This window comes from Festucalex cinctus, chromosome 6 (assembly GCF_051991245.1).
Source record: "Festucalex cinctus isolate MCC-2025b chromosome 6, RoL_Fcin_1.0, whole genome shotgun sequence".
Classification (NCBI taxonomy): Eukaryota; Metazoa; Chordata; class Actinopteri; order Syngnathiformes; family Syngnathidae; genus Festucalex; species Festucalex cinctus.
The window spans coordinates 12227709-12252003 of NC_135416.1; the positions used below are offsets into that span (position 1 = coordinate 12227709).

Below are 24295 nucleotides of genomic sequence, written 5' to 3' on the forward strand. Positions count from 1 at the left end.
CGCAGCAGACACGTCCACGTCAAAATTTAGCCGTAATACATTTAATAATAATGCATATATTTGTGGAGACTAAGGTCTAGTTGTAGTTTATAAAAAAATGTGTCTTTATGTTAAACATTAGATAGCTCTTAACTCATTCACTCGCAGCCATTTCACTGAAGCAAACCCCTTTGCTCCCGACTGTTTTACTGGAATTTGACTGATTGCTATAAAAACCATGGAACCTACCAAAAGAAAGATCAAAGTCTCTTCTTTCGTCAGAAAAAAACAACGTATATTTCTGTCTGTTTTGCAGCAATTAGCATTTGAATATAGCTAACGTTGATGATTATTCATAAGAATTTTCAACATGGCCCTGGTTGATTTCTTACTCTGCTGCCACCTGTTGGCTTTTTTTTTAAATTAGTACCATTGTTTCACCCGTCCTCTGCAGTTGAGAGGCTGCATCAAAGCCTACTGTATGCTCTAGCATAAAAAAAGAACACAAAACCGTATAAATAAGTCTTCGGGACACTAAAAACATTTAAAATAAAACATGTTTATCTGTTTTTGGGAGCAAATGAGTTGATATGAAAAGAACAATGCACTGAGCTGTCACTAAAGTCTTACAAATGCAATTATGCCATCTAGTGGCAGAAGGATGACCAACACAAATCAACATCAAACTCGTTTATTATAGTACAGCACATCTTTTTAATTTTAACTCAATTTTATGAATTATTATATGAAATTACTGTATCAATGACTAAAAGATGCAGCCAATAGTTTAACATTTTTTTCCCACTTTTATGTTGACAAGGGTATGAAAACTTATATTTTAATTGTATATTTAGAACAGATATAAAATGTGGAATTAATCGCGAGTTAACTATTGAAGTTATGCGATTAATCATGATTACAAAATTTTAATCGCCTGACACCCCTATTCAAATTACAACTAACCATTCAGATGAATGTAGTTGGTGTAATTAATGTGAGGCCTGAGGTTTTTTTTTTTTTTTTTTGGTAAATTGTCTTCCATTCTTGTTAGAGTCAAAGGTTGTTTTGGGTTGAGCGTAGCACATCAGCAGTCGGTGAGTCCGTGTTGTGATAAAGGGCACTCCCACGGGGTGGATTAAGCCCACCATTACGATGACGCGTCGAACACGGCGTGCTGCTGCTGTTTTCTTTTATGAGTGCTTGTGGGAGGGTGAGGTGAAGAGGCTGAGGGCACATCTGGCAGAGCAGATGTTGTGATATCTAAATCCCATAAGTGTAGAGGTGTCGACATGCTGTAAACTGCACACCAGTACCGTCTGTGTGTACACAATAAAACCAAGTGTGGTCCTAAGCCGCTGCAGGTTTTTGAGCTTGTAAGAATGCTTTGGTGAGTTCAATCCCATATAAAGTGTGATATGTGATGGGCTGTTGCAGGCGTAGCCGTCCTTGAAGGGCCGATGTACGCAGTAGGAGGACATGACGGTTGGAGCTACCTCAGTACAGTAGAAAGGTGAGCGAGCATTTTACACTCCTTGGAACATCTCGTGATGAGGAGGATGCACTTCGGTTGCATCTCGTTCCTCAGTGGCGTCACAACGATACATATTTAAGTGCTCTTTCTGCGACTGTTATTCATTTATTGCTTTGTCTTTGTTATTGATTGATCTTTGACACTGTGAAGTAACACAACAAAGAGGAAAACTGCACTGTATTTGTTTGCGGAGTAGCTCGTGACAAGAGTAAATGTAACATTTCCTGGCGCTTACTAAACATTGTATGTTATGTTCAATGTGGGAACTTGTAACACCTCACTAATGTTCTATAAACATCTAAATATAAAACTTTTGGGTCCCAAAGAACCAGTTGAGAATCTCTTCGACCTTATTTTCATGGTTTTACCGAATCTCAAGGAAATCAGAGCTTGTCGAGTTATATTTATATGGAACTCTTGTATTTGTACGCTCATTAGTGTATGACGCATGACGTGACAAATTGTTACTAATTTTATTTCATTGTATTTATTAGGTGGGACCCTCAAGGTCGCCAGTGGAGCTTTGTTGCCAGTATGGCCACACCCAGAAGCACTGTTGGAGTGGCAGTTCTCAATAGCAAGTACGTCTTGATGTCAAATACAGTATTAGATCCACTGTATTTTTTTAGACTATATGGTAGAATCCTGGTCTGTTATTGCACCTTTTGTGGTAAATCCTTGTGGCTATTTCTGCTTTTCTTTTTTTTTTTTCCTTCCCACACCCCATTTCTTCTTGTGTTCTCTTTTGGTGGTTGGCAAATACTTTTGGAGCATTACTGCCACCTTCTGACGACTGCCGTCTTTAGGGACCGGGGATTTGGGGTGCCAGTCTTAGTTCTAATTTGGATACAACTTGCACAAGTTGCACCTGAGTATGTTGCTGCAAAAGCCAAATTTGAAAAAAGTTAGATTCATAGTCTGAAAAATACAGTAATCCTGTATTGGTCACTCAAAATTCCCAAGTAAGATAAATACCGATAAATGTTCTGATGCCATCTTACATGTCATGCGTGTGCCAATTCTGTTTAGTACAACTCATTGTAGTGTGAATAAAGCAAATTTTACACTACTTAAGCTTTATCTCAACAGCATCTTCCTATAAATATTTTTTGCAGCCATGCGCCCCAATGAGGAATTGTCGGATTGAACCTTCTCTGCTGTCTTCAAATTCCCCCGCAACAGCCGACAAGAAAAATGATTAGAATTGCAAAATCCTTCCCTTGCTTTTGTTATTAAGCTCCTTCGAGAGTTGAAAACTGCTTTATAGATTCTAATTAACAGAAGACCGAGTGTTTTCTGCTGAGAGTTTCACTCCGTGTGCGTCTGTGTGCTTTCTGATGGAGTTTGTTACCTGCTTGACGCCTTCTGTTGCTCCTCCATCTTTGCTGTCTGCAGGCTCACACGCATAATTGGCCACCGACAGCTGCAGCCTTGTTCTGAAGTACTAATTCTTGAGGGTCATTTTTGGTCACCTATGATGACTTTTTTTTTTTTTCTTCCTTCCCAGATTATATGCAGTCGGAGGTCGTGACGGGTCATCCTGCCTGCGTTCAGTGGAGTGTTTTGACCCTCACACCAACAGGTCAGTCTGCAGAACTTCATTCCCTCCTTGCTGCTGCCCGGGCCGCGCTTCAAACTGCCGACTTTGCTCTCCAGGTGGAACGATTGCGCTCCCATGGCCAAACGGCGCGGCGGTGTGGGCGTGGCCACATGGCACGGCTTCCTGTACGCCATCGGCGGTCACGATGCTCCTGCATCGTCTCTGGCCTCGCGGCTAAGCGACTGCGTGGAGAGGTGACGCGAAACGTCATATTCCCATCATGCCAATAATAATAATAATTGTATGATACTTAACATGTATTCATGTGTCTCAGGTATGACCCTCAGACGGATGCTTGGACAGCGGTGGCCCCCATGAGCATCAGCAGAGACGCAGTGGGCGTTTGCCTCCTTGGCGACCGTCTGTACGCCGTCGGTGGCTATGACGGCCAAATGTATCTCAACACAGTGGAGGCGTATGACCCTCAAACCAATGAGTGGTCTCAGGTACTCAAACACGTAATTGCCATTAAGTGTGCAAGATGTTACTTTCCTTTCGTGGCGCATATTAGACAGATAACATGAGGAGGGTGAGTTAAGGATGCAAATGAGGCCATGGATCATAAATTCCCGAATAATATGCAACTGTGTAGTTAAGGGGTTGTAGCCTTCATCTTTAATATGCTTGTCTATCATTTTCTTGCTAATCTCCTGAGACAACTCGCTCCTTTGCTTCCTTCAGTCCATGTTAAGTGTGGTACACAACATGCCAGCAAACAGCACAACTTGTCACCCTTTAAGTAGTGATGGGAAAATGAAGCTTCATGAAGCACTTACAATATATTCTGTTTTACTCCTCTTGATGGTGCTCTTGGTTTAAAGATACAGGCTAGTGCACTAGAACATGATTATTTTTCCACCGTATTTTTAAACCCTGAGTGCCACCGAGAGGGGTAAAAAAAATATCACAAATGCTTAATTTGCCCATCAATACCTTTTAATAGGCCAACTGACTTGCTTTCAATATTGAAGTTGGCTGTGATGCTAACGAGGACACATCTTGGTTGAAAATGTCCCGGTGGTCAAATCATTTTCTCGTGAGACTTTTTATTTTTGTTCAGACCTGTTTCATAAGATTGTTTTTTCAAGTTAATTTTGTTGAACCAATTCAAAAGCAATATCTGATTTTTCACTGGTTATTTATTTATTTTTTTTCATTTGGTAATTTTTCTTCATTCTTTTTTTCTCCTCCATATGTGTAACTTACTGGCTTCTACTTAATGTGTTTTAGATTTCGGTTGAACTGAAGGACAGTATTGCATGAATGAATAAATGAATGAGTGCACGTTCAGTCCCGCTATGATGTGCTAATGTTGTGCTTCTTGCAATCACCAGGTGGCGCCGCTGTGTCTGGGCCGGGCTGGAGCAAGTGTGGTAGTGGTCAAAATATGACAACACACCAGAAGGCCCACCGAGAAGTGCAATGGGACTTTTACAACAATAATAATAATTCCCACTCCAGCCTCATTTTATGAGTGCTGACATCACCCCAAGCAGTGACAGCCGTGATCAAAAGTGTTCTGTTGGCTTTGTTTCAGAAGCACCCCCCACCACACACACACACACACAACTTATTTTGCAGACAACACACATAATTTTGCTTTTGAACTGTCAAGAAAGTTACACTCTTGATTTGTAACAATCAGTTTAATGTTTCCATTGGAAAAGAGCTTTCCGCTTTTCTAGCGACTGACATAAAACAACTTTTGACATAATCAGCACAACCTGAAGGAACCATAACACTTCTCTTGATACTATTTTTTTTTTCTCCTCCACATTGTAGCAGCTCACTTGTGGAAGACAAAGTTTCTGTTTGTGAAAAATATATTGTCAAGATTGTTTCAGCACAACCCATTCTGGAACGGCTAGTCAAAGGTACTAAAACACATATGTTGCCACAACATCTGTGACAAAGTATCGAAGTAGTCAAAAGCCTCTGTTTACATATATATATATATAAAAAAAAAAAAAAAAAAACTCGCCAAGAAATTAGTGATCAATAAAATAGAATTCGGCTTTTTAACTAATAACAATTCTAAGTACGGGAATGGCTGCACTGAAAAAAAATGTACTACAACAGTGATGGCTAAGTTGTATATACTGTATACTGAATGGTACTCATATTTTTCCATCAATTTTCCAAGTCTCAACTTCAAATACTGTAGTACTGTATTTACCCCCCACATAACCACTCGTTTTTTGCGAAATTATTTTTCTTGAACTTTGTGTTTGAGTAGAATTGTGACTCAAATGAGTTGTAAATAAACATTTGTTCAAGCTACGTTTGTTTTGATATGTACAGAAATGTTTATTATTGCACTATAGTCTGATTATTTTTGTACGCCAAGTAAGACCACTACCCTTCCTGTTTTTTCTTGAATACCATTTAAGGCACCTCATATTTGACATGACCAGTGATGTATGTACATACATGTATACTTTAACATGCTCTTCTGCCTTCTGTACAATAAAAGTTAAGAGGCAAGCAGTTTTGGTCTCCGCCTGTAAAATTGCACAGCATGTTTACGATGTAGGCCGTTTCCATTCGTCAGAAATAATGAGCCATAAAACACAGCAAAGCACGAGTGCTGATGTTCGAACAGAGGCTGTCGGCAGCATTTGCGGGACTGCATCGGACTTGATCCTTTCTTGCATTAGCATTCTGGACTGCTGTAAAGTCTAGAATGAAGATGAAGTGTCGCGATGGCTGACTCGGTTAACAGCAGCCACGCTGAGTGACCCTTTTCGTTATTTATGGCTGAAGAAGCAGAAGCATCGGAAAGGATGACGCTAGTCACCTTCAAGTCACAAATGATATGCAACTACAGCGTGAAATGAGGAAACAAATGTAGATGGGTCAGCTGGGCTGAAAAGCTGTGACACCATCACTATGTCCTGCTTATATAACATGTGAAAATGCAAAACTATGAGCCTGAACTGAACATCTTCTGGGCACAAACTCATTCCTGTTGGAATGAAAGACTTTTTTTTTTTTTTTTTTTTTTTTTCGCCCAACCTTGAATTTACAAAGTTATTGATCCAACACTATCATTATCAAAATGACCATACAGAATTTGATATTTGGATCGTAAGATGCAGATTTTCAAACAACAAAGAACAAGTTGCATATCTCTCTTATTTTTACAAAAAGGAAATTTACAAGAAAAAGATGGGAGTGCTGAGTGATGAACCAAAAGCATTCCTGTAATGTTATACTCTCAAGTAGCAGTTCCATGATTTGGAGCTCCGCCCACACAGACATGATCAGATGTACTGATAAAGATTTAAAGGTTGAAAAGGGCAGGAAGTGATCATGGTGAGAATGCATCATCACACTCAGCTTAGCAATTAGCTCAGCAGTCACTTTTTAGCCTTGCCCTTGCCCTTGCCTTTGCCCTTCCCAGAATCCTCTGCCTTTTCCTTCTTGGACTCCTTGTTGCTTTTGGTTTTCTTCTTCTGTATGAGGAAAACACAGGCATAATAATCGGATAGGATCAATTGATGCACCGCTTTATTCAACTTACTTTGATCATAGCGTCCACAGTGAGGCTGTCCCCCTCGTCCTCAGACACTGGGGCGTCCTTCTCGGTGTCCTGCACTTCCAGTTCAGCCTCGTCGCCACCGCCTCCAACTCGCCGTCCCTTCTTGACGGCTTGCAGGGAGTACGGCGTCAGATGAACTTCCTTGTTGTACGCCCTGGTGAACGCTGCTTTCACCTGGAAGGAAGGAAAAACAACGTTAGGTGTCTGTATCACAGATTTTATTTACATTTTTTTTTCTTTTTTTTGGGGGGTCATCTACCAGTATTTTTTTTGTTTTAATAATTTTTACAGTGTTTTACAGCACATTAACATTAATAAAGTACAGTAGGACTGTGCAATTGCAATTTAATTGTGATTTAAATTTTTCAGTCTTAAAATCATAATTGAAGAGAATTGATTGATTGAATGTGGAGCAAATTTTAGGGGCAAAATGTAAGGTAAGTAGCAAAGTGTCAGCCATTTGAAGGTTTATAATTACTATAACATCTTAGAAACGTCTGCAAAATGTTGAAATTAAGCTAACCAGTCAAAAGTCTGGAGACACGCCTTCATTTAATAACATGAGAAATTGTTTCTCAACCTTTGACTGGTTGTGTGCAGTACATCTAATAGGATTGTAAGCAACTGGTAAGTAACATTGTGCACAAAGGGATACTGACTCAATGAACAATTTTCAGCAGTGAAAAGTTAATATTTTGTCCAGAATTTGTTAACTTAATTATTTTTCATGTACAATTACGTAATTAATAAGAAGTAATTTTTGTACTTGTCGATTGATGATGACATCACCTGTACTGGGGAAGTAGTTAACAGCCAATCATGGCTCACCTGTTTTCTGGGTTTGGCCAATAAACTGAGCCATGGTTGGTCATTACCTACTTCCTCAGCACAGGTGATGTCATCATCACTCAACATCAAGTAGAAAAATGACTTTTTAAAGGTACTTATTGTACATGAAAAACAATGAAGTTACCACATTAACTATAGACAAAATATTAACTTTTTACTGCTGAAAATGGCTCAATGAGTCAAGTATCCCTTTAACAACTGTACTTAAACCTAGGAGAATAAAACTGTACATAAATAATGATTCAATTCGATTTTTTTTCCTGTATCTAAATTTTTTTTTTTTTGAAGTGATTAAATGCAACTGTAGTAAAACGTAAAACTGAATTTAGGCGGTGATTCTCTCACATAACACTAGAGGGCGCCCAAACCACACTGAGAATCACTGCTATGACAAGCCTCTGGCAGCCCTCGCTGACCTTGGAGTCCAGTTTGGAGTAGGGGTCCGGCTGTCCACCCCACGACGCGATCTCCATCATGCTGTCCACGTCCTCCCTGACGAGCTGGTAGTCGTCCAGCAGCCGCACGGCCCGACCGGCGCCCTCCGCCGCCAGCTTCTGGAGCGGGCTGAGCATGGCCTGCCGCAGGAAGTGGAGGTAGTCCAAGTTCACCGCCTGCCTGCTGCTTATAGTCCTGCACCGCACAAGACACCTTTAGCGCCCCACGTTGGTGGGAGACGAAAGCGCCGAGCAACGGTGCCTCGCGCTCACTTCAAAGCCATGTGCGAGGTCAGCTCCTGGACGATGCGGGAATGTTTGCCTGCTGACGAGTTTTTGCCGAGCCAGCTTGGGAAAGACGGGAATTGACTCATGTAACCTCTCATGAGCTCGCCTGGGATGACACTTGCGTAGATGGCCTACAAACAAACACAGAAAGACACCAGTGTCAGATTCAGCATCAGCTGGTAACCATCTACAAGACTATATAAACACTTGAAAACGTTTTTTTCCCCAATATTCATTTACAAAAATTTGGTACTATACAGAGAATTTCTATTTTGTGGGTTGTTTATAGGCTACAAAATAATAACTTCAGCTCGAACGGACAAGCCCTTCCCTTCATTTAGGTTCCACTAGATGATTGAATACAATTTCTGAAAATATATTCAAAAACGGAGTACTGCAGTATGCTGTATTAAATTGTGAAGTTGCACAAAACTGCGTTTCACCATTTCAATTTTCCATTTTTTTTTTATTTTGGCTGTGTGGCTACAACTGTACCGCATGAACCATTTGATGTACAGATTGAGTCGCCTCACCTCACGATATCAAAACTAGGGATGTTTGATACCACTTTTTTTCAGGCCAATACCGATAATACTTTTGATACATAAAATTTCCACACAAAAAGAAAAGAAAAACAAAACAAAACAAAACAATAACAGAGACATTTTAATGAAAAAAAAAAAAAAAACTATAATTTTTCCATGAAATGAGCGGTAATTTTCTATTCTTTTCATTTCTAGTTCCTGATTGCAAAACAGCCACGAGTGGGTAACAGATACTGGTATCAGCCTCCATCGCGAGTACCAATACCTTGAAATAAGGCCTGGTATCGGTTCTTGCCCATCCCTTCAGCAAATTTTTTTCATGAGTGGTCATTTGGTGCATTTGTGAATTACGTAGTTAATAATTGCTAGGGATCGGTGGGGTATCGGGTGCCTGGTATCGGGCCTTATTTCAAGGTATCGTACTTGTGATGGTGGCTGACACCAGTATTAGTTTTATGATCAGGAAGCAGGCATTACAAATTAGAAGAATAAAAAAATTGCTGTTAATTTGATAACATTTTAAGGGGAAAAAAAAAGATATTTGGATATATTGGTCCATCTTTAAATTTATCTGTCAAAGTTTTTTTTTTTATATATATATATTTTTTTTTTAGAAATGTATCTATCAAAAGATCGAGTCCTGGCTCCGGCCTTCCTGGGTGGAGTTTGCATGTTCTCCCCATGCCCGCGAGGGTCTTCTCCGGTCTCCTCCCACATTCCAAAGACATGCATGGCAGGTTAATTGGATGCTCCGAATTGTCCCTCGGTGTGCTTGTGTGTGTGTGGATGGTTGTTTCGTCTCTGTGTGCCCTGCAATTTGTGTACCCCGCCTACTGGCCGAAGCCACCTGGGATTGGCTCCAGCGCCCCCACGACCCTTGTGAGCAGCAAGCAGTTAAGAAAATGAATGGATGGATGGATAGATGGATCAAAAGTACTGGTGGTATCGGTACTTAATATTACTTAATATTGGTATCATTGACTACTCAATGACTACTTGTATGAAAATATATGAAAAAAGTGGTATCGACCATCCCTAATAATTAAACCCATTTCACCCACCCCAAGAATTAAATCTTTTTTGTGAGGATTTGATGCCGCTGCCCAAGATCTGCTAGCTTGCAAGCTAACTGCTGGCTGGTACCTCTTTGTCACAGCATGGAAAACCCTGCAATGACCTGGTGGGAAACATTCCAGCCACCAGTGGTTGTAAATATATATACTGTCACAAAATTGTAGCAATGTGCAGAAAAGAGAAAGTATGACCACGGTGTTGAGAGCAAAACATATGCTTGGTTTTTTTTTTTCTCAATCATTCAAATTCAGCAGTTTTGTTAGCAACAATCCTCTGCGTGGTGTGTCAAATTTGGATGACGTTTATTGACTTTTAACCTCGGACGCAAATTGAAAGGAAGGTATGAAAAATGTCGTACCTGCGTGGGCAGCAGAGACCAGTTCTGGCCAGAGCGGATGCGTCGGTCCACCAGATCTCCATCACTGATAGAGTCGGCCGTCTTGCTGAGCAGCACAAGGTGAGACTTTGCGTCGCCGCTAAAAATGAGCGCAGCTTTGTGTCAATTGTCGGGAACGTGCGAGCGTCAAAAGTGCTGAAGTGAGCCTCACCCAGCAGCGGCAGGCCGAACGTGGAGATAATTCTCCTGGACGAAGAGGGGCGCTAGCGAGTAGTCGTGGAAGAAGAGATCCGACTTGTCAATGAGGCTCATGCGGGCCGTCTCCTCGCCGGCGGCGAACACCTTCCGGCACACGTCAAAGGGCCCCATCTTGGTGTCCTTGCGGGCGCTGGCGGCGTCAGACTTGCACTGGTCGTAGGTCAGCACCTTGTCTTTGGCCGACCACATGCTGAGGTTGTGGATCACCTGGAGAAAATGCAGCCGGCACACTTTAATACCTTATTACTGATGTTGATTGTTTATTTATTTTTGTTTTTTTAAACCTGTCTGATGTCTTGATTGGATGCCAAGATAATTTCATTAAGTGCCGGAGGTGGAATCTTGATCCCTTCTTTGAAGGCGATGGACATCATAGCGCCCTGTAGAAAGGAGTCAGAGAAAAAACAAAGGTCATTTTTTAAAATATTTTACAAAAGCGTCATATGTACCAGTGTTTCCCGACCTTTATTGAGGCAAAGCACACATTTAAGTTCTCACCTTGATCTGCTCCACTCGCGGCCTCTGGAAGCGCAGATCGAAGCAGTAATTGGCCAACGATCGGATCTTCTGGTGGTTGCGATCGTTGCACATGCAGATGATGGGAATCTTGGAATTTTTGATGAGGTTGATTAATTCCTGCGGGAGGACACAAATGCTCGTCAGCATCGAGCAGAGGCGCTGGTCAAGTGAATGAATCAAGAAGCAATACGTGTGCGTGTGTACCTGCATCCCACCCCGATCTTCATTGCCCGCCATGCCATCCACCTCGTCCATGATCAAGACATGCTTTGCGCTGACTTTCTGGGAAGTGCCTAACAATCGTACAGTCATGAAGTATCACATGGCGACAGTAGAATGAACACAACTAACTTTACATCAACACGGTTAGTATTACTCGTTTCATGAAACTTTAGTACAGTGAATATGTTAAGTATTTTACTTACATAATATTGCATTTGTGGAATGTGAATTAAGCATCAAAATCCAACTGTTTTTTTGGGGGGGGGGTTTCTCCATCTCGGGGGCGGCCATTTTGCCACTTTGTGTCGACTGAAAATGACATCGCAGTTGCTCAGGCAACGACCAATCACAACTCGCTTGTTTCCTGAAGCTGAGTCGTGATTGGTTGATAACCTGAGAAACTGTGATGTCATTTTCATTCACCAGCACATGGCAAAATGGCGGCCTCATGAGATGGATAAAAATGGGTGGATTTTGCTCTTTAACTCAATCAGAATGCTGTCATTAGACTATAACCTATTGCAAAAGTAACACAAAAAAAAATGTGTGTGTGTGTGTTGGGGTGTCTAACAGGAAATGTAAACAATTACAAAGTCAACCAGCATCATTTGGCAGGTTGGCTTTGGACAGCTTTTCAAGCTGTTTCAAAATCAAGTTTTAGAATTTGTGTAAAAAGTAACATAAATGACGGGTTTAAGCATAAAACCCGTTTTTTTCCTGGACCACAAGTGAGGCTGGTATTCTATGAATGAACAAGATTGTGTTTCTTCATTCATTTGCTCCCAAAGACGTATAAATATGTTCTATTTTAAATATTACCATGCTCCCAAAGACGTATTATACGTTGTTTGTATTTTTTATGCTAGAGCATACAAAAGGCTTTGATGCAGCCACTGAACTGAAGCACACGCTTGAAGCAATGGCCGCTATTACAAAAAAACGGCCAGCAGGTGGCAGCAGAGTATAAGAGATCAACCAGGGCCATGTTGCAAAAAGCTCTTTCCCCATTGTTTTAAACAGATTTGTGATGAAAATGCTATATTCTAATGCTAATTGCTGCAAAACAGAAACAAATACAAATGTCCTGATGCCCTCTTTTTGTAGGTTCCATGTTTTTATAGCAATAAAACACAATATACCGTGGGCCTTGCAAAATCAATCAAAATCCAGTAAAACAGCCAGGAGCAAAGGGGGTTGCTTCAGCGAATGAGTTAATGGCAACACTAAAGAAAGGAGAAAAGAGTTTACCTTTGTAGAAGCTTTCAATGCTGGTGTTGTTGAGGGACTCTGCAACCACTTCCTTCAGGTTGGTTTTGCTGCGAGTGCAACTCGCATTCATTTCCACGTAGCTGAAGCCCAACTCCTATTGGACCATCCACACTATATGAAGTCTCAGATGCAACAATGCTGAATGCAACGCTATCCTTTCTAACGCACCTCGCACACCAGGGCTGCAGTAGTAGTTTTGCCCACCCCCGGCGGTCCGGAAAGCAGAGCAGCTTTGAATCCCGATCCATCATCTTTTCCTGCACCAAACTTGCCAAATCTGGCAGCTACACAACAGAAAACAAAAGGCAGACGCCAACTTTTCACTTTTTTCTTGTGCCCAAACATCTGTGAACAAACTAGATAAGGCGGCAAGTTACCTGGCGGTTTGGTGGCACCGGCGCTGTGATGCTTGTACCAGTTTTGCAGCCAGCGCAGCAGCTTGTTGGCGCAGCTCTGGTCCCCTTGCTGGCCTATCACAGCCTTCAGAGAGGACGGGCGGTATTTGTCCACCCACAGCAGACTGGCACCTTCCTCGTTTACCGATTTCATTGTTGGGTGTGGGCCAGAGGATGAGGATGAGGCGGCGGAGGAAGAAAGGCCCAAATCCCTACGAGCAGTTGGGGCCGGGCCTCTTCCGGGAGGGGTTCCGCCATCCGTGGTTTTGGCGCTGCGGATGCTTGTCTGTCCGGTCTTTGAGGGACTCGGAGTGTGAGGGGACTTGGAGTTGCCTTTGGAGGGAGAGATCTTTGAAGCTTTAGGAGTGATCTTTGAGGCCGGGCCTGGAGGAGTCCTGGTCTTTGAGGCTTTGCTCTGAATTATTAAATTAATTCAAAATTAGGGGTTTCAAAATTAGTGCATTAATTTTGACTTAAAGCTCCTTTATTTAATGCCACTAACTTTTCAAACTCTTGATTAATGACCGCACCTTACTTGGAAAGCCTGTACTGGGGGAATTCCAGTTGCAATGCAGCTACAAATTTAATAATAATACATATATTTGTGGAGATTGGGGGTCAAGTTGTATTTTACAAATTTACAAAATGCGCAGATTTTCACAAGTTACTTCATGTTAAAGATTAGATAGCTCTTAACATGAGAAGAAAAATGCTTTGAGCTGTCACCAACATCTAACAAATGCAATAATGCCATCTAGTGGCAGAAAAAGGACAACACAAAAATCACACTCGTTTTTGACAGCGCAGTCCTGTACATCTTTTTAATTTGAACTCAATTTTATCAATTATGAAATTAATTACAGCATCAATGACTAAAAGATGCAGCCATATTTCTATTAGTTTAACATTTTTATCCACTTTTATGTTAATGTGTCAACAAAAAAATATTGTATTGTACTGTACATTTTATTGTACATTTAAATAGATATCATTTGTAATTAATCATGAGTAAACTTGGTGATTAATTAAGTTTAAAAATACATTTAATTGCCAGACACCCTTAAGAATATATAACTTAGCTGAAACCTGTTTTTTCAAAAATAAAAAAATAAAAAAAGAAGAAGAATACAGACTGCTGACCTCAGCCTCTGCAGCAATCTCATATTTGGACTTCTTCCCTGGTTTAGTCCTAATCAGCTCCAACAGATCATCCTCACTAAGGATTTTGGTCCCAAAACTCTCCGCCTAAGCAGAACCACAATCACACACACGGGAAAAATAAAAATTAACAATGAAGACACCGTAAAATTGGCCTAAAATTCTACAAATATTTCAAGTCATGATGAAATTCACATTTGAATCAGTTCAACCACTTTGCCAGTCACTTGAACTGATAAGTGCAGTTTCAATGCAGCATGACGTCTTCAGAAAAAAAAAAAAAAATGAGGTGCTTGGCCACCTTCTCAAGCTTGGAGACGCCGCTGTCTCGACCCTGCACCACATAGGTGGTCTTCTTGCTGACGTTGCCCGTCACTTTGCCGCCGTAGCGCTCGATAAGGGATTTGGTGTCATCTCTCTCCATTGACTCCAGAACGCCCGTCAACACAAACACACAACCCTCCAAGCAGTTATCGGCACCCTGGAAGACCCACAACAGTCGGCCATGAGCAACACATGACACTGAGGGCTGATGACCTGAGTGAAGTACCGTGGGGATTTCTTTGGAGCCCAGTGCTCGTGGCCCATCTCTATTGAGGTAATTCCTGTAAGCAGAAGTGTTGGGTTTCTTCTTATCTGCCTCATCGGGCCTTGTGCTCTAACAGGATGGCGAGAACACAAATCAGCACGTTCAGATTTGGACATAAGGTGGTCAACACGTCTGAACAGCCCAACAGATTTGTTAGAAAATCTTCTTTGAAATGCAGTATACATATAGTAAAAAATACTCCCATGAATGTCAATCAAGCAGTGCTATTTAAAAAAAAAAAAAAGCAAGACAATAATCCAACCTCTGAGGACTCTAATCATAATACGGAAAAGTAACTGGATAAAAAAAAAAAAACGACTTATTTTTCAAAGTGGATGTGCTATTTTTTTTATTTTTATTTTTTGCCAAACCCTGCATACCGATTGTACAGAATGAATTGCAGCTCACCGTTGGTTCACAGGGAGATGTTTTAAGTGGGGTTCCCATTTTGGATGCCCGCACCTTTTCACTGCTTGACACGACCAGTGGCTCTTTTTTGGGAGAGATTTTCAATGTTGTCTGTTCTTTGCTCTTTTTAGCGGCATCTTTTTCTTCATCTCTTTTCTTCATCATCCCCAGTTTGGAACTGGGTTTGACTGGAGCAGAGTTTTTCTTGGGTGAAGGACCTATCATGTCCTCTGACGTGCTGTCCTCTGTGTTGTTCTTTGAAGGGCTGGGTCCATTCCTCTTTCTGGGAAATGTCTCGTCTTTTTCCTCAAAGTCTTTACGGACCTAGGAAAAAATACAAACAAGTTGGATTTGCAAAAAATCCGCCATGTACTTGTTACCGCTTCAAATTGTTATCACCTTCTTTGCTTGTGGCTCTGCATCCAGCATGGCAAGAGTCCGTGCAAAGTCTTCATCTTCATGGATCTGCTTCTCCCGCTAAATAACGCCCATTTGAGAAAATATTTCTTATTAATCCAAAGTTTCATATGCTTCAGTTTAATCAGAAAAGTTATTTTCACATTCTCGATGGGTTAAATTCAAATCAAATGGAACAAATGACAAATATAAAGACTTATACACAACCTTTCACAGACAACTAAACCCTCAACACGATTGAGTTTTTCCAAATGTGTCGAGTCACAAGGGGAGAAAAAAAGTATGCTAGACCATTACAGAACTAATGTAATGAGATCAAGACATTTTGAGATATTCAACTTCTGGTCGAATTGTAGAATGCTCACAAATAACAACAAAGCAATAATTTAGTCAAGTACAGTACTGACATACATTTCAAGATTAATGAAAATCTGGTCTGTGCAGCACCTACACACTGAGTGACACTACAGAACTGCACGGTACTGAACAATCAGCGACAAAATTAACTTAAAATGACATCACAGTTGCTCATGGCTGAGGTAATGAGCAATCGCTGATCCCCCTGTTTTTTGAAACTGAGCTGTGATTGGTTGTTGCCTGAGCAACTGTGATGTCATTTTCAGTCGACAGCAGTTGACAAAATGGCCGCCCCATGAGGCATGTTCAAAAAAAAAAGTGGATTTTGCTGCTTAATTCATATTCGACAAAACATAATAATCAGAAAAGCCACGTTTTGACTGGGCACATATAAAATATTATTGCAAGAAGATTTTTTTTGATAACTTCCCCTTTAATAGATGGTTTTGTTTCAGTTACTTACCTCGTTATCGTCAAGCATTTGCAGCTGTCTAGCAATTTGCTCATCGCTGAGATCATCTGCATCCTGGATGGGCTGAGGATGAGATGAGTTGTTAGTAACCTTAATTATGCTTGATAACGACAGTAAACCTTGAACTGTTGAATGAGACAGAAGAAAACGTCGGTCACTATTCACCGTCTTCCGTTTCGTGCTGGCGACCAGCTTCTTGTCTGAGCGCTGGATGCTTTTGTTGCCGAAGTAGTCAAATACAGAGGTGGGGGTTTGTTTGGTCTGAGGGGGAGGCGCCGTCTTCGGTGTGACAGGCGTGGTAGGATGTTTGGCTCCAGTTTTCAAGTGAACAGAGGATGACTTGATTGGAGACTCTGCAGACTCTTTCACACCTGGAATTGACTTGCTCTTTTGGGAAGTGCCATTGTGCTTGGAGGACTTCTTCAAGGATTCAAAGTTGTCACTGTCTGAGTCTATGATCCCAAAAAAAATAAAAAAGTATAAACAATAAACAAACCAAAATATCTCCCAAAACAGTCATTGGAACAGTTTTGTTTACAGATCAATGAGTGGTGAAGTCTAATTAAAAATATATGGCTGGTGTTGGGATGAAACCTCATAACTGACAATTTTGTAAATGTCATATTTAAAAATAAAAAAAATAAAAAATATGTACTATTGGTCAGTCATTTTATTTATTTATTTATTTATTTATTACAAATTATTGACCAATGTTGAAAATGGCTTGCTCTCTTTGATGAGGCAACGCTAATGGTTGAACAAAGAGTTGTCATCTCCTGACTATTTTGGAGGTACTTTACAAGGTTTCAGCAGCGTGACATCAGCAAAATTCATTGTTCCCCAAGTGCAAGGTTAAACGTGGACACGTGCATAACCCTGACAACCAAGCGTTTTACCTGTTTCCAAGACGCACTGAACAGGCTCTTTCTTGAGAGATTGTGCAGCCTTGCTGATCTTCTGCTTTTTCTTAGGCGATTTCTTGGACTTCCTGTCTCGCTCCTCTGAGTCAGAGTCTGAGCAGACCAAACAACAAGCGTGACAGTGAAATAAAATGCACATTGGCGTTGGTGGATGAATAAGAACATATGCTGTGGTGTGGCTCAACTATGTACTGTATTACTTTGGCAGTGGATATTTTCCAGTTACTGGCAACTCTTCTTCTAGCTTTATTTTGCCATGAACGGCTCTGATTAGTCAATTGCCACCGGACCGATTTCATGCACTGCGCTTGGTTCTTGCCTCGCTTCACCTCCTTCTGTGTATTTTTTTAATTTTTCACTAAGTTTTCCCTTTTTTTTTCACCAAACCTAGACTATTATCAACATTATTGGCCAAATCCTATCATAACCCTCAGAGCTTATTGGCTGTTTTCAATGAATTGTAGTGTAAGAAGAAAAGGCAGAGCGGGATTCTAACTCGGGTCCCCACACTTTCTTGGTGACCGTCTTAGCCATTATAGCATGAGCTAGTACACAGTCACTGGCACAGAATTTGTTCTTGTAATTGTTATGTGATTCATGGCAAAATAGCGCAGGTCAAAGCAAAATATCCACTTTGTATTACTTATTAGTTCAACAATGTCCATGTATCTAATACTGCATGTAAAAAAATCATTCATGTGTCTCATTCAATTGTTTAAAAGAAACAGTAGCAGCAGATTGTTCATCAAGATTGTTATCAGTTTCAAAGTCCCGTTGCAACTTAGTTTTGCAAAAGTTAACCACAGACTTACCAAAGTCATAGTCAAAAAGACGAGATAAAAAAAAAAAATTCTAGGCACCAAATCTCAGAAACATAATTACCTGATTCTATGACTGCATGTTTTTTCCGTTTTTTGTCAGGCAAACGTTTCACGCCTGTTTCTTGTTTTTTCATCTGTGGCATTAAGGGGGAAAAAAGTACATGAGACAATAATAACCCATTCCAAGGATAAACTCAGTGTCATTTTCTTACCTTGTTCTCTTTCTTTTTATTCAACTCCTCTTCTGAGGAAACAGGATTCTTCTTCGTGCTAATGTTTCCATTTGTGGTCGCTTTCTGTGCTGATGGCGCAAAGAACCGACGGATGTCCTGTGAGAAATCAAACAATATGATCAAGGACAGCAACCCAATGTAATCTTATTTAGGCTACAACGAGGGGACGCTGGCTGCCAGATATACAATGAAATCCACACAATTCACTCAATGCGAATTCGTTTAATGAATCGGAGACGTGAGGTTTCATGTTTCCAAATGGTCTGGAAACAAAATATCACATTCTGAAATAAAATCACTGAGCGTCACGAATGTTTATCAGTTGATCAGTTTAAGCTAACGGCCCCACTGTTGACGTTGCGACGGCTTCGAACAGATTTAACAAGAGACCAAATGACAGCTTTGTTCTTCTGAAAACGATCACTTTTTGGTGGACCGTTTGTGGTTTCGGAACACGCAAGATCCACAATTACAACTTTACCATTGTGAACACGTCTCCCTGCCGCGTTCTAGGTTTGTTTTCAAAGAGGGAAAACGCTCAGTTACTTGGCGCGAAGTAGGACTCAGTTGTCGCATGAAGATGACGTCGAACAAGATGTGATCATAGACAAATATACGTAAATATCGCCTAGAGCGTTGAATTGTACGTTGACAGAACCACCATATTGGATGTCCGAAGTTCACTCCAAATGTTCGGAAACTTGTTCAAATGTACACCGTTCGATTATTCAAAGTGCACCAAAAACTGAGTGCAGGTGCCTGCTGTAAGCCAGTCCAGTTTGTGGCCCACCAACAATGTTTAAGCTGCTTGCATCCATCCAGAAACAGGCAAAAGCCTGTTAAAAAAAAAAAAAAAAAAAAAAAAAAAGTATAATCAACTTTTATATATCGTTCCAACATATAAATACTGTATTGTATTACCGTTTGGCAATCTGTTCACTTTCATCATCACTGTGTACAGATGCAAGGTTCCCTCCTATGTACTGGCGATGTGTGTGCAGTTAGCACAACCAGAACAAAACATGTCTCACACATCCAAATCAACACCTTCAAACAACTTGACAAACCTTCTAAAAACATCATATAATAGCCTGATCCTCAACCCATGATTTGCATGTTCATCACAGAAGAAACACCGACCACCGTGTTCACTCCAGCAAACTGGACATTTTCACGTTCCTGTTATGTCAATTTGGTAAATGGGAAAAAAAAAAGTGGGTGAGCAGTGGGCACATGCCTCATTGATACTGACGGATTAACTATGTACACCGATGCCAGTACCACAATCATGAATAACATGCTATAAACTACATCATGTAAGTAGAGTAACTTGGCTAATGTTATTTAGACTTAAAAATAATGAGGGGGAAAAAAAGCTTCATAGACTCATTTGACAATGCCGGGTCCCATTTGTCTTGGACATATTAAAACTCTTTCTTGAAGGACACGAACACTGGGATTAATTCGGACCTTGGACGTTCAATTCTGAATGGAAAAGTAGTTTTATTTAAATTCTTTTTCTGTATCAGGCCAATAAGCAGGAGTAAATATACACCGAGCAGACGACCAAAATACTACTTTGAAGAAGTAACAGAGAAATAAACATGAAATATCTCTGAAATGCAGTTCAAATTCAACTGGGATGTGCTCCAGTGACAACAAAATGTGCACCTGTAGTAAATATTCTGATTGCCAATGTGTAGGAGGACATTTATCTTGGCATTACAGTAGTCTGCTGTATATTTGCTCTTGTTATCGGGTTCGGACAGAACCACCCCCGCTTGGAGATTCTCAAAGTCCATCAGCAAAGATATCACAAAAAAAACATCATCTTTGATAGTTGACCATTTTTTATGAAAGGATGTGCACACGCACATTTTATATTTATTATGTTTATTAGGCACTCCATGTTAGAGCAGTTCTGGAGAGCAAGTGGTCACCCGGACACTAAGTGTGCACCAAAGATTTTACCCTCAATTCAACATTTTGCACCACAAAATTCATTTCCACTGGCAGGTTCAACATTACACACTTACATTATTTCAAAGTGACACTCACAACATTAACTTGTGATGGCGCATACGAAGTGATTAGCTCACGGTGAAAGTTGAATGACCGAGAACCATATTTGGCTCATTCCAGAATTGACAATTCCGAACACACGAGCATTTCTGATATTTCCCTAATGCAACACAATGGCAATGCTTCCTTACATTGAAAACGAATGGTGTGCCACTTTGTATTGCTTTTGCGTGTGGCTATCATACAAACCAGACATATTTTCAAATGACATTTCATCACATTTTGAAATCAAAATAATTCTCACAAATCCAATTACAACCAATCAAATTTGAAATAATCCACATACAAAATATTAAAGCATGCAGTTTCTGAGTAAATGCACTTGTCCTTTCTGAGACCAAATCTAAAAAAAAAAAAAATAAATAAAAATAAATAAAAAAAAATCAAAGACAAAAGAATAGGAAATCAGTTAATTACTTGCATAGTTTAAAATGGAAAACAAAAAAAACAAAAAAATGACCCCAATAGTTTGACGTGAACAAATATTCTGAATGTCATACGCAAACATTTATTATTAATGGTAATGTTTATTGTGCAAACTCGACCTGTGTTACATTAAACGTAACCATCCATTGTCAAGCTCAAAATTAATCCAAAACACATAATCACAAATCACATACAATAACTGAACTGTACATGAATGTTCTTCCTAATCCTTATAGAACTCTTTTGTTCATCTTCAGCCCCCTTAATTGGCTAACAGGCCAGTCATAACTGCACTATACAATATACAACTTCAGCAAATGCTCAACAAGAAGAGGTTAAAGGATCGTTCATCGGTGTCGCTGCACCTGTGCGATATTGCACATTTTATTTCACTAGAAGCCACAACAGAAATTGCAGATAACCTTTTTTTTTATTATTATTATTTTTAACTGTTTAGGTTCTTTAGGACAAAGGTTGGTCCTGATCTGAGATTCTTTCTATTTGCTGTAAAAAAACAAAACTGATTATACTTATTATCAAATAACTAAACTATAATTTAAAAGTACATGTTCATTTGTTAAATCTTTTTTTTTTAAACAGTCATTCTCATTCATTTGGCGAACATTGTTGTCTGATTGTGAAAACAGTAAATAGGGTAATACTTTGACAAATATGAAGCAACAGCGAGTAACCTTTGATTTGTTGAAATTGTGAAATGGACGCCCACGAATAAAACAATGCCAAGCTTTTGAAGGTTAACTGACAGTATATAAAGCAGGTTTTATTCAGGCATTGTACACAGGACACCAGAGGAAGAAGAAGCTCTCATCTGCAGGTTTGCACTGACTCACATTCTTTTCATCTTCTCTCTCATCCAAATTGCTGATACTCACACAGACTTTTGTATGACTGCTTAAAATGAAAGGTTTTTCTCAGTCCATTGTCTTCAACATCCCAACTCGTCACGAAGATGCTGACTGTGTCTTTAGTTCTGTTTGCCTTCGTGGCACTGGCAACAGCTGACGGTGAGTATCGGTGGACATTTGGTTGGTAAATCCGTCAGTATCGTCCTCGTATGTGCTTACCCACTTTTTTTTTTTTTTCCCCTGATTTGTCAAATTGACGTAACACATGCACCAAAATGTCTACCTGGCTGGAGTGAACACGGAGGCCGGTGTTTCTACTTTGATGCAACACAGAAGTCCTGGGCTGAGGCTCAGGTCCTTATATTATGTTTTTAGATGACTTGCGAATTTGTTGATTTGGACGTGTGTGTGTGTGTGTGTGTGTGACATTTTTCTGGCTGTCCCCACTGTAGGCACATTGCCAGTCCATAGGAGCAAACCTTGCATCTGTACACAGTGATGATGAACATACATTCGTTAAGAATCTGGCTAACAACGCACCCACTTGGCTTGGTGGCTCAGATTGCCAAACGGTAATAAATCATATTTTGGACGAATGCCACATTCATATGTTAGAACTACATATGCAACTTGATTATCACTTTTTACAGGCTGGTGCCTGGTTCTGGATGGACGGTACACAAATGATGAGCAGATTTTGGTGTCCACTAAAACCAGACAATGATCCGACACAGTGCTGTCTGGAGATAAATACTACCGGTGAGTCACATTGCACACTGAATTACTTGATTTTGTGTAAAGTCTTTCTGCTTAAAATAAATAAATAATTCGATTCATCATACTGTGCAGGAGAGATGACAGTTTTTTGTTTTTTTTTTTGTCTCTAGATGAACACTGCTGGGATGATGTGCCCTGTAGCAACACCCTTCCATTTGTGTGTGTTAAGAACCCTTAGGGGATTCCAAGTATGTGGCTCCTGACCAACTGTTGTTGTTGCACATGTAAAAAAAAAAAATTAAAAAAATGCAGCTAAATAACACACAACTATTTTTCAGCATTAAAGGAACTGAATAATCAAGGCTGATCATGGCTGGATGAATCTGTAAAGGGGGTGACCAAGTGGAGCTGGGCTGCGGCGATTGAGATGGAACAGATTCATCCTTCTAATGCGTTAAGAATAATAAACAATCTGAAGCATTGAAAAAAAGTACATCTGAAGTCTGTTTTTTTTTAAGATGTATAAAAGTTTTACAATATGACACTACAATTTGTACACAGGGGGTGCTGTCAGAGATTTGGCCATCATTAAACAAGTGATAGATCATCAAGACTCACACTTTTGTCATACATATATTTAAGAGATAGGGCCTACTTGACTCGTTGAGCCATTTTCAGCAGTAAAATGTTAACATTTTGTCCAGAATGAATTCAATAACTTCATTTATTTTTAATGTACAATTAATACCTTTAACTCATTCACTGCCATTGACGGAAAAAGACGTCAAATGATACATATTTTTTTTGCTGGGCTGGCAGTGAATGTGTTAAAAACAATTTTTTTCTACTTGCCGTCCACTGAAGATGACATCACCTGTGCTAAGGAAATATGTTACGACCAATTATGGCTCAGTTTGCTGCGCCAATCCAGAAAACAGGTGAGCCATGATCGGTCATTACCGACTTCCTCAGCACAGGCGATGATGTCGTCTTCAGTCGACAGCAAATGGGAAAAAAAATTGTTATTAAAGGTTTTAATTGTACATGAAAAATAATGAAGTTATCAAATTCATTCTGGACAAAACGCAAACTTTTGACTGCTAAAAATGCCTCAATGAAGTGTTCCTTTAAATTCACATCTTAAACCTAGAGCACTAACGTTAAAATAAGTAACACCATCACTAACGTTGGGTATATTTTACCTGATATAATATCCTGGATAAAATCCAGTTTTCATCCATTTATGTAAAAGTACAACACTGTATGCCAAATTGTAGTAGTCTTCTTTAATTTCAAAATATGCAATATCACATTAAAAAAAAAAAAGGTACCACAGGGGACCCTTTAAAAAGGCAGCAAAAGTATTGAAAAACAGGTAATCCTGAACGATAAATTTCAGAACACACACACACAAAAAAAAAAATGGAGCTGGGAACTTGCTCTTCGGTCCACCCATTTCTCGGACATGTGGGCCTTGTCTGGTGAAGGCCCAGTCTTCTTGCATCATTGACAACTATGGGAGAGAAAGACAAAAAATGGCATTTTTAAGAGGGGAAAAAAATGACACAATTTTTTTGACTACGGTACATGAATTTACAATGAAGTGATGTTTATTCATAGCCAGAATATTAATTCAGGATTACATGCAAATTCTAGGACAACTCTTAACTTACCTTATGCCTTACATGCAGTTGGTACAGGTAGGGTAGTAATGGCGAGGACACAGCTTGGGCAAGACACAAGTGACAGGGGACGCTGATTGGTAGATACACTGGGAAGGGAAGACACATGCAGGTGGACAAGGTTAACAATAACGAGACTAGGGGGGACAAACCGGAAAGCAGAAACAGAAACGTAAAGGAACATGATGACAAACACAAAACTAGTACCCCAACAAAAGCAACAAAAAACAAAAGCCAATCCAAACCATGACAAAAATGAGAAAAAGTAAACAGTCATTTGCGTGTTGTGTCATTATTCATACAAAA

General features: G+C 40.0%; 3 protein-coding genes across 4 annotated transcripts in view; 2 read left to right on the plus strand and 1 right to left on the minus strand.

Annotated features, from left to right (window-relative positions):
- The window catches only part of klhl5 (kelch-like family member 5), a 28833-nt gene extending 23236 nt beyond the window's left edge, over positions 1 to 5597 (plus strand). For both annotated transcript variants that reach the window (XM_077523288.1, XM_077523287.1), the window contains 6 exons: positions 1414 to 1489; positions 2005 to 2091; positions 3018 to 3092; positions 3167 to 3304; positions 3385 to 3556; positions 4445 to 5597. In XM_077523288.1, the coding sequence (XP_077379414.1) occupies positions 1414 to 1489; positions 2005 to 2091; positions 3018 to 3092; positions 3167 to 3304; positions 3385 to 3556; positions 4445 to 4501 (605 nt within the window). In that variant the 3' untranslated portion in view covers positions 4502 to 5597. The remainder of the gene's footprint in view (positions 1 to 1413; positions 1490 to 2004; positions 2092 to 3017; positions 3093 to 3166; positions 3305 to 3384; positions 3557 to 4444) is intronic.
- rfc1 (replication factor C (activator 1) 1) lies at positions 4738 to 18808 on the minus strand. The gene is made up of 23 exons (XM_077523286.1): positions 18698 to 18808; positions 18196 to 18312; positions 18045 to 18117; positions 17139 to 17255; positions 16408 to 16694; positions 16234 to 16305; positions 15396 to 15473; positions 14997 to 15320; positions 14550 to 14657; positions 14301 to 14480; positions 13982 to 14086; positions 12824 to 13256; positions 12615 to 12730; positions 12426 to 12540; positions 11160 to 11248; positions 10935 to 11072; positions 10721 to 10816; positions 10390 to 10643; positions 10200 to 10317; positions 8208 to 8353; positions 7917 to 8130; positions 6634 to 6825; positions 4738 to 6565 (listed from the first exon to the last, which is right to left on the minus strand). Exons 1-23 carry the CDS (start codon positions 18698 to 18700, stop codon positions 6470 to 6472), a joined length of 3471 nt encoding a protein of 1156 aa, XP_077379412.1. The 5' UTR covers positions 18701 to 18808; the 3' UTR covers positions 4738 to 6469.
- Positions 18809 to 21439: 2631 nt separating this feature from the next.
- On the plus strand, positions 21440 to 22800 carry LOC144020149 (type-2 ice-structuring protein-like). Its single transcript, XM_077523291.1, has 7 exons — positions 21440 to 21559; positions 21650 to 21749; positions 21856 to 21944; positions 22043 to 22162; positions 22241 to 22349; positions 22478 to 22555; positions 22646 to 22800. The coding sequence occupies exons 2-6, from the start codon at positions 21695 to 21697 to the stop codon at positions 22543 to 22545; spliced, it is 441 nt and encodes a 146-aa protein (XP_077379417.1). The 5' UTR covers positions 21440 to 21559; positions 21650 to 21694; the 3' UTR covers positions 22546 to 22555; positions 22646 to 22800.
- Positions 22801 to 24295: the final 1495 nt, after the last annotated feature.

What these genes read in the sequence shown, in the direction of transcription:
- LOC144020149 (XM_077523291.1), top strand. Translation starts at nt 21,695, where the DNA reads ATGCTGACTGTGTCTTTAGTTCTGTTTGCCTTCGTGGCACTGGCAACA. An exon ending in GTGGCTCAGATTGCCAAACG is followed by an intron (nt 22,163 to 22,240) that starts GTAATAAATCAT and finishes CACTTTTTACAG; the next exon opens with GCTGGTGCCTGGTTCTGGAT. An exon ending in TCTGGAGATAAATACTACCG is followed by an intron (nt 22,350 to 22,477) that starts GTGAGTCACATT and finishes TTTTGTCTCTAG; the next exon opens with ATGAACACTGCTGGGATGAT.
- rfc1 (XM_077523286.1), bottom strand. An exon ending in CATCTCCCTGTGAACCAACG is followed by an intron (nt 14,658 to 14,996) that starts GTGAGCTGCAAT and finishes CCATCCTGTTAG; the next exon opens with AGCACAAGGCCCGATGAGGC. An exon ending in GTTCGGCCTGCCGCTGCTGG is followed by an intron (nt 10,318 to 10,389) that starts GTGAGGCTCACT and finishes GCTCATTTTTAG; the next exon opens with CGGCGACGCAAAGTCTCACC.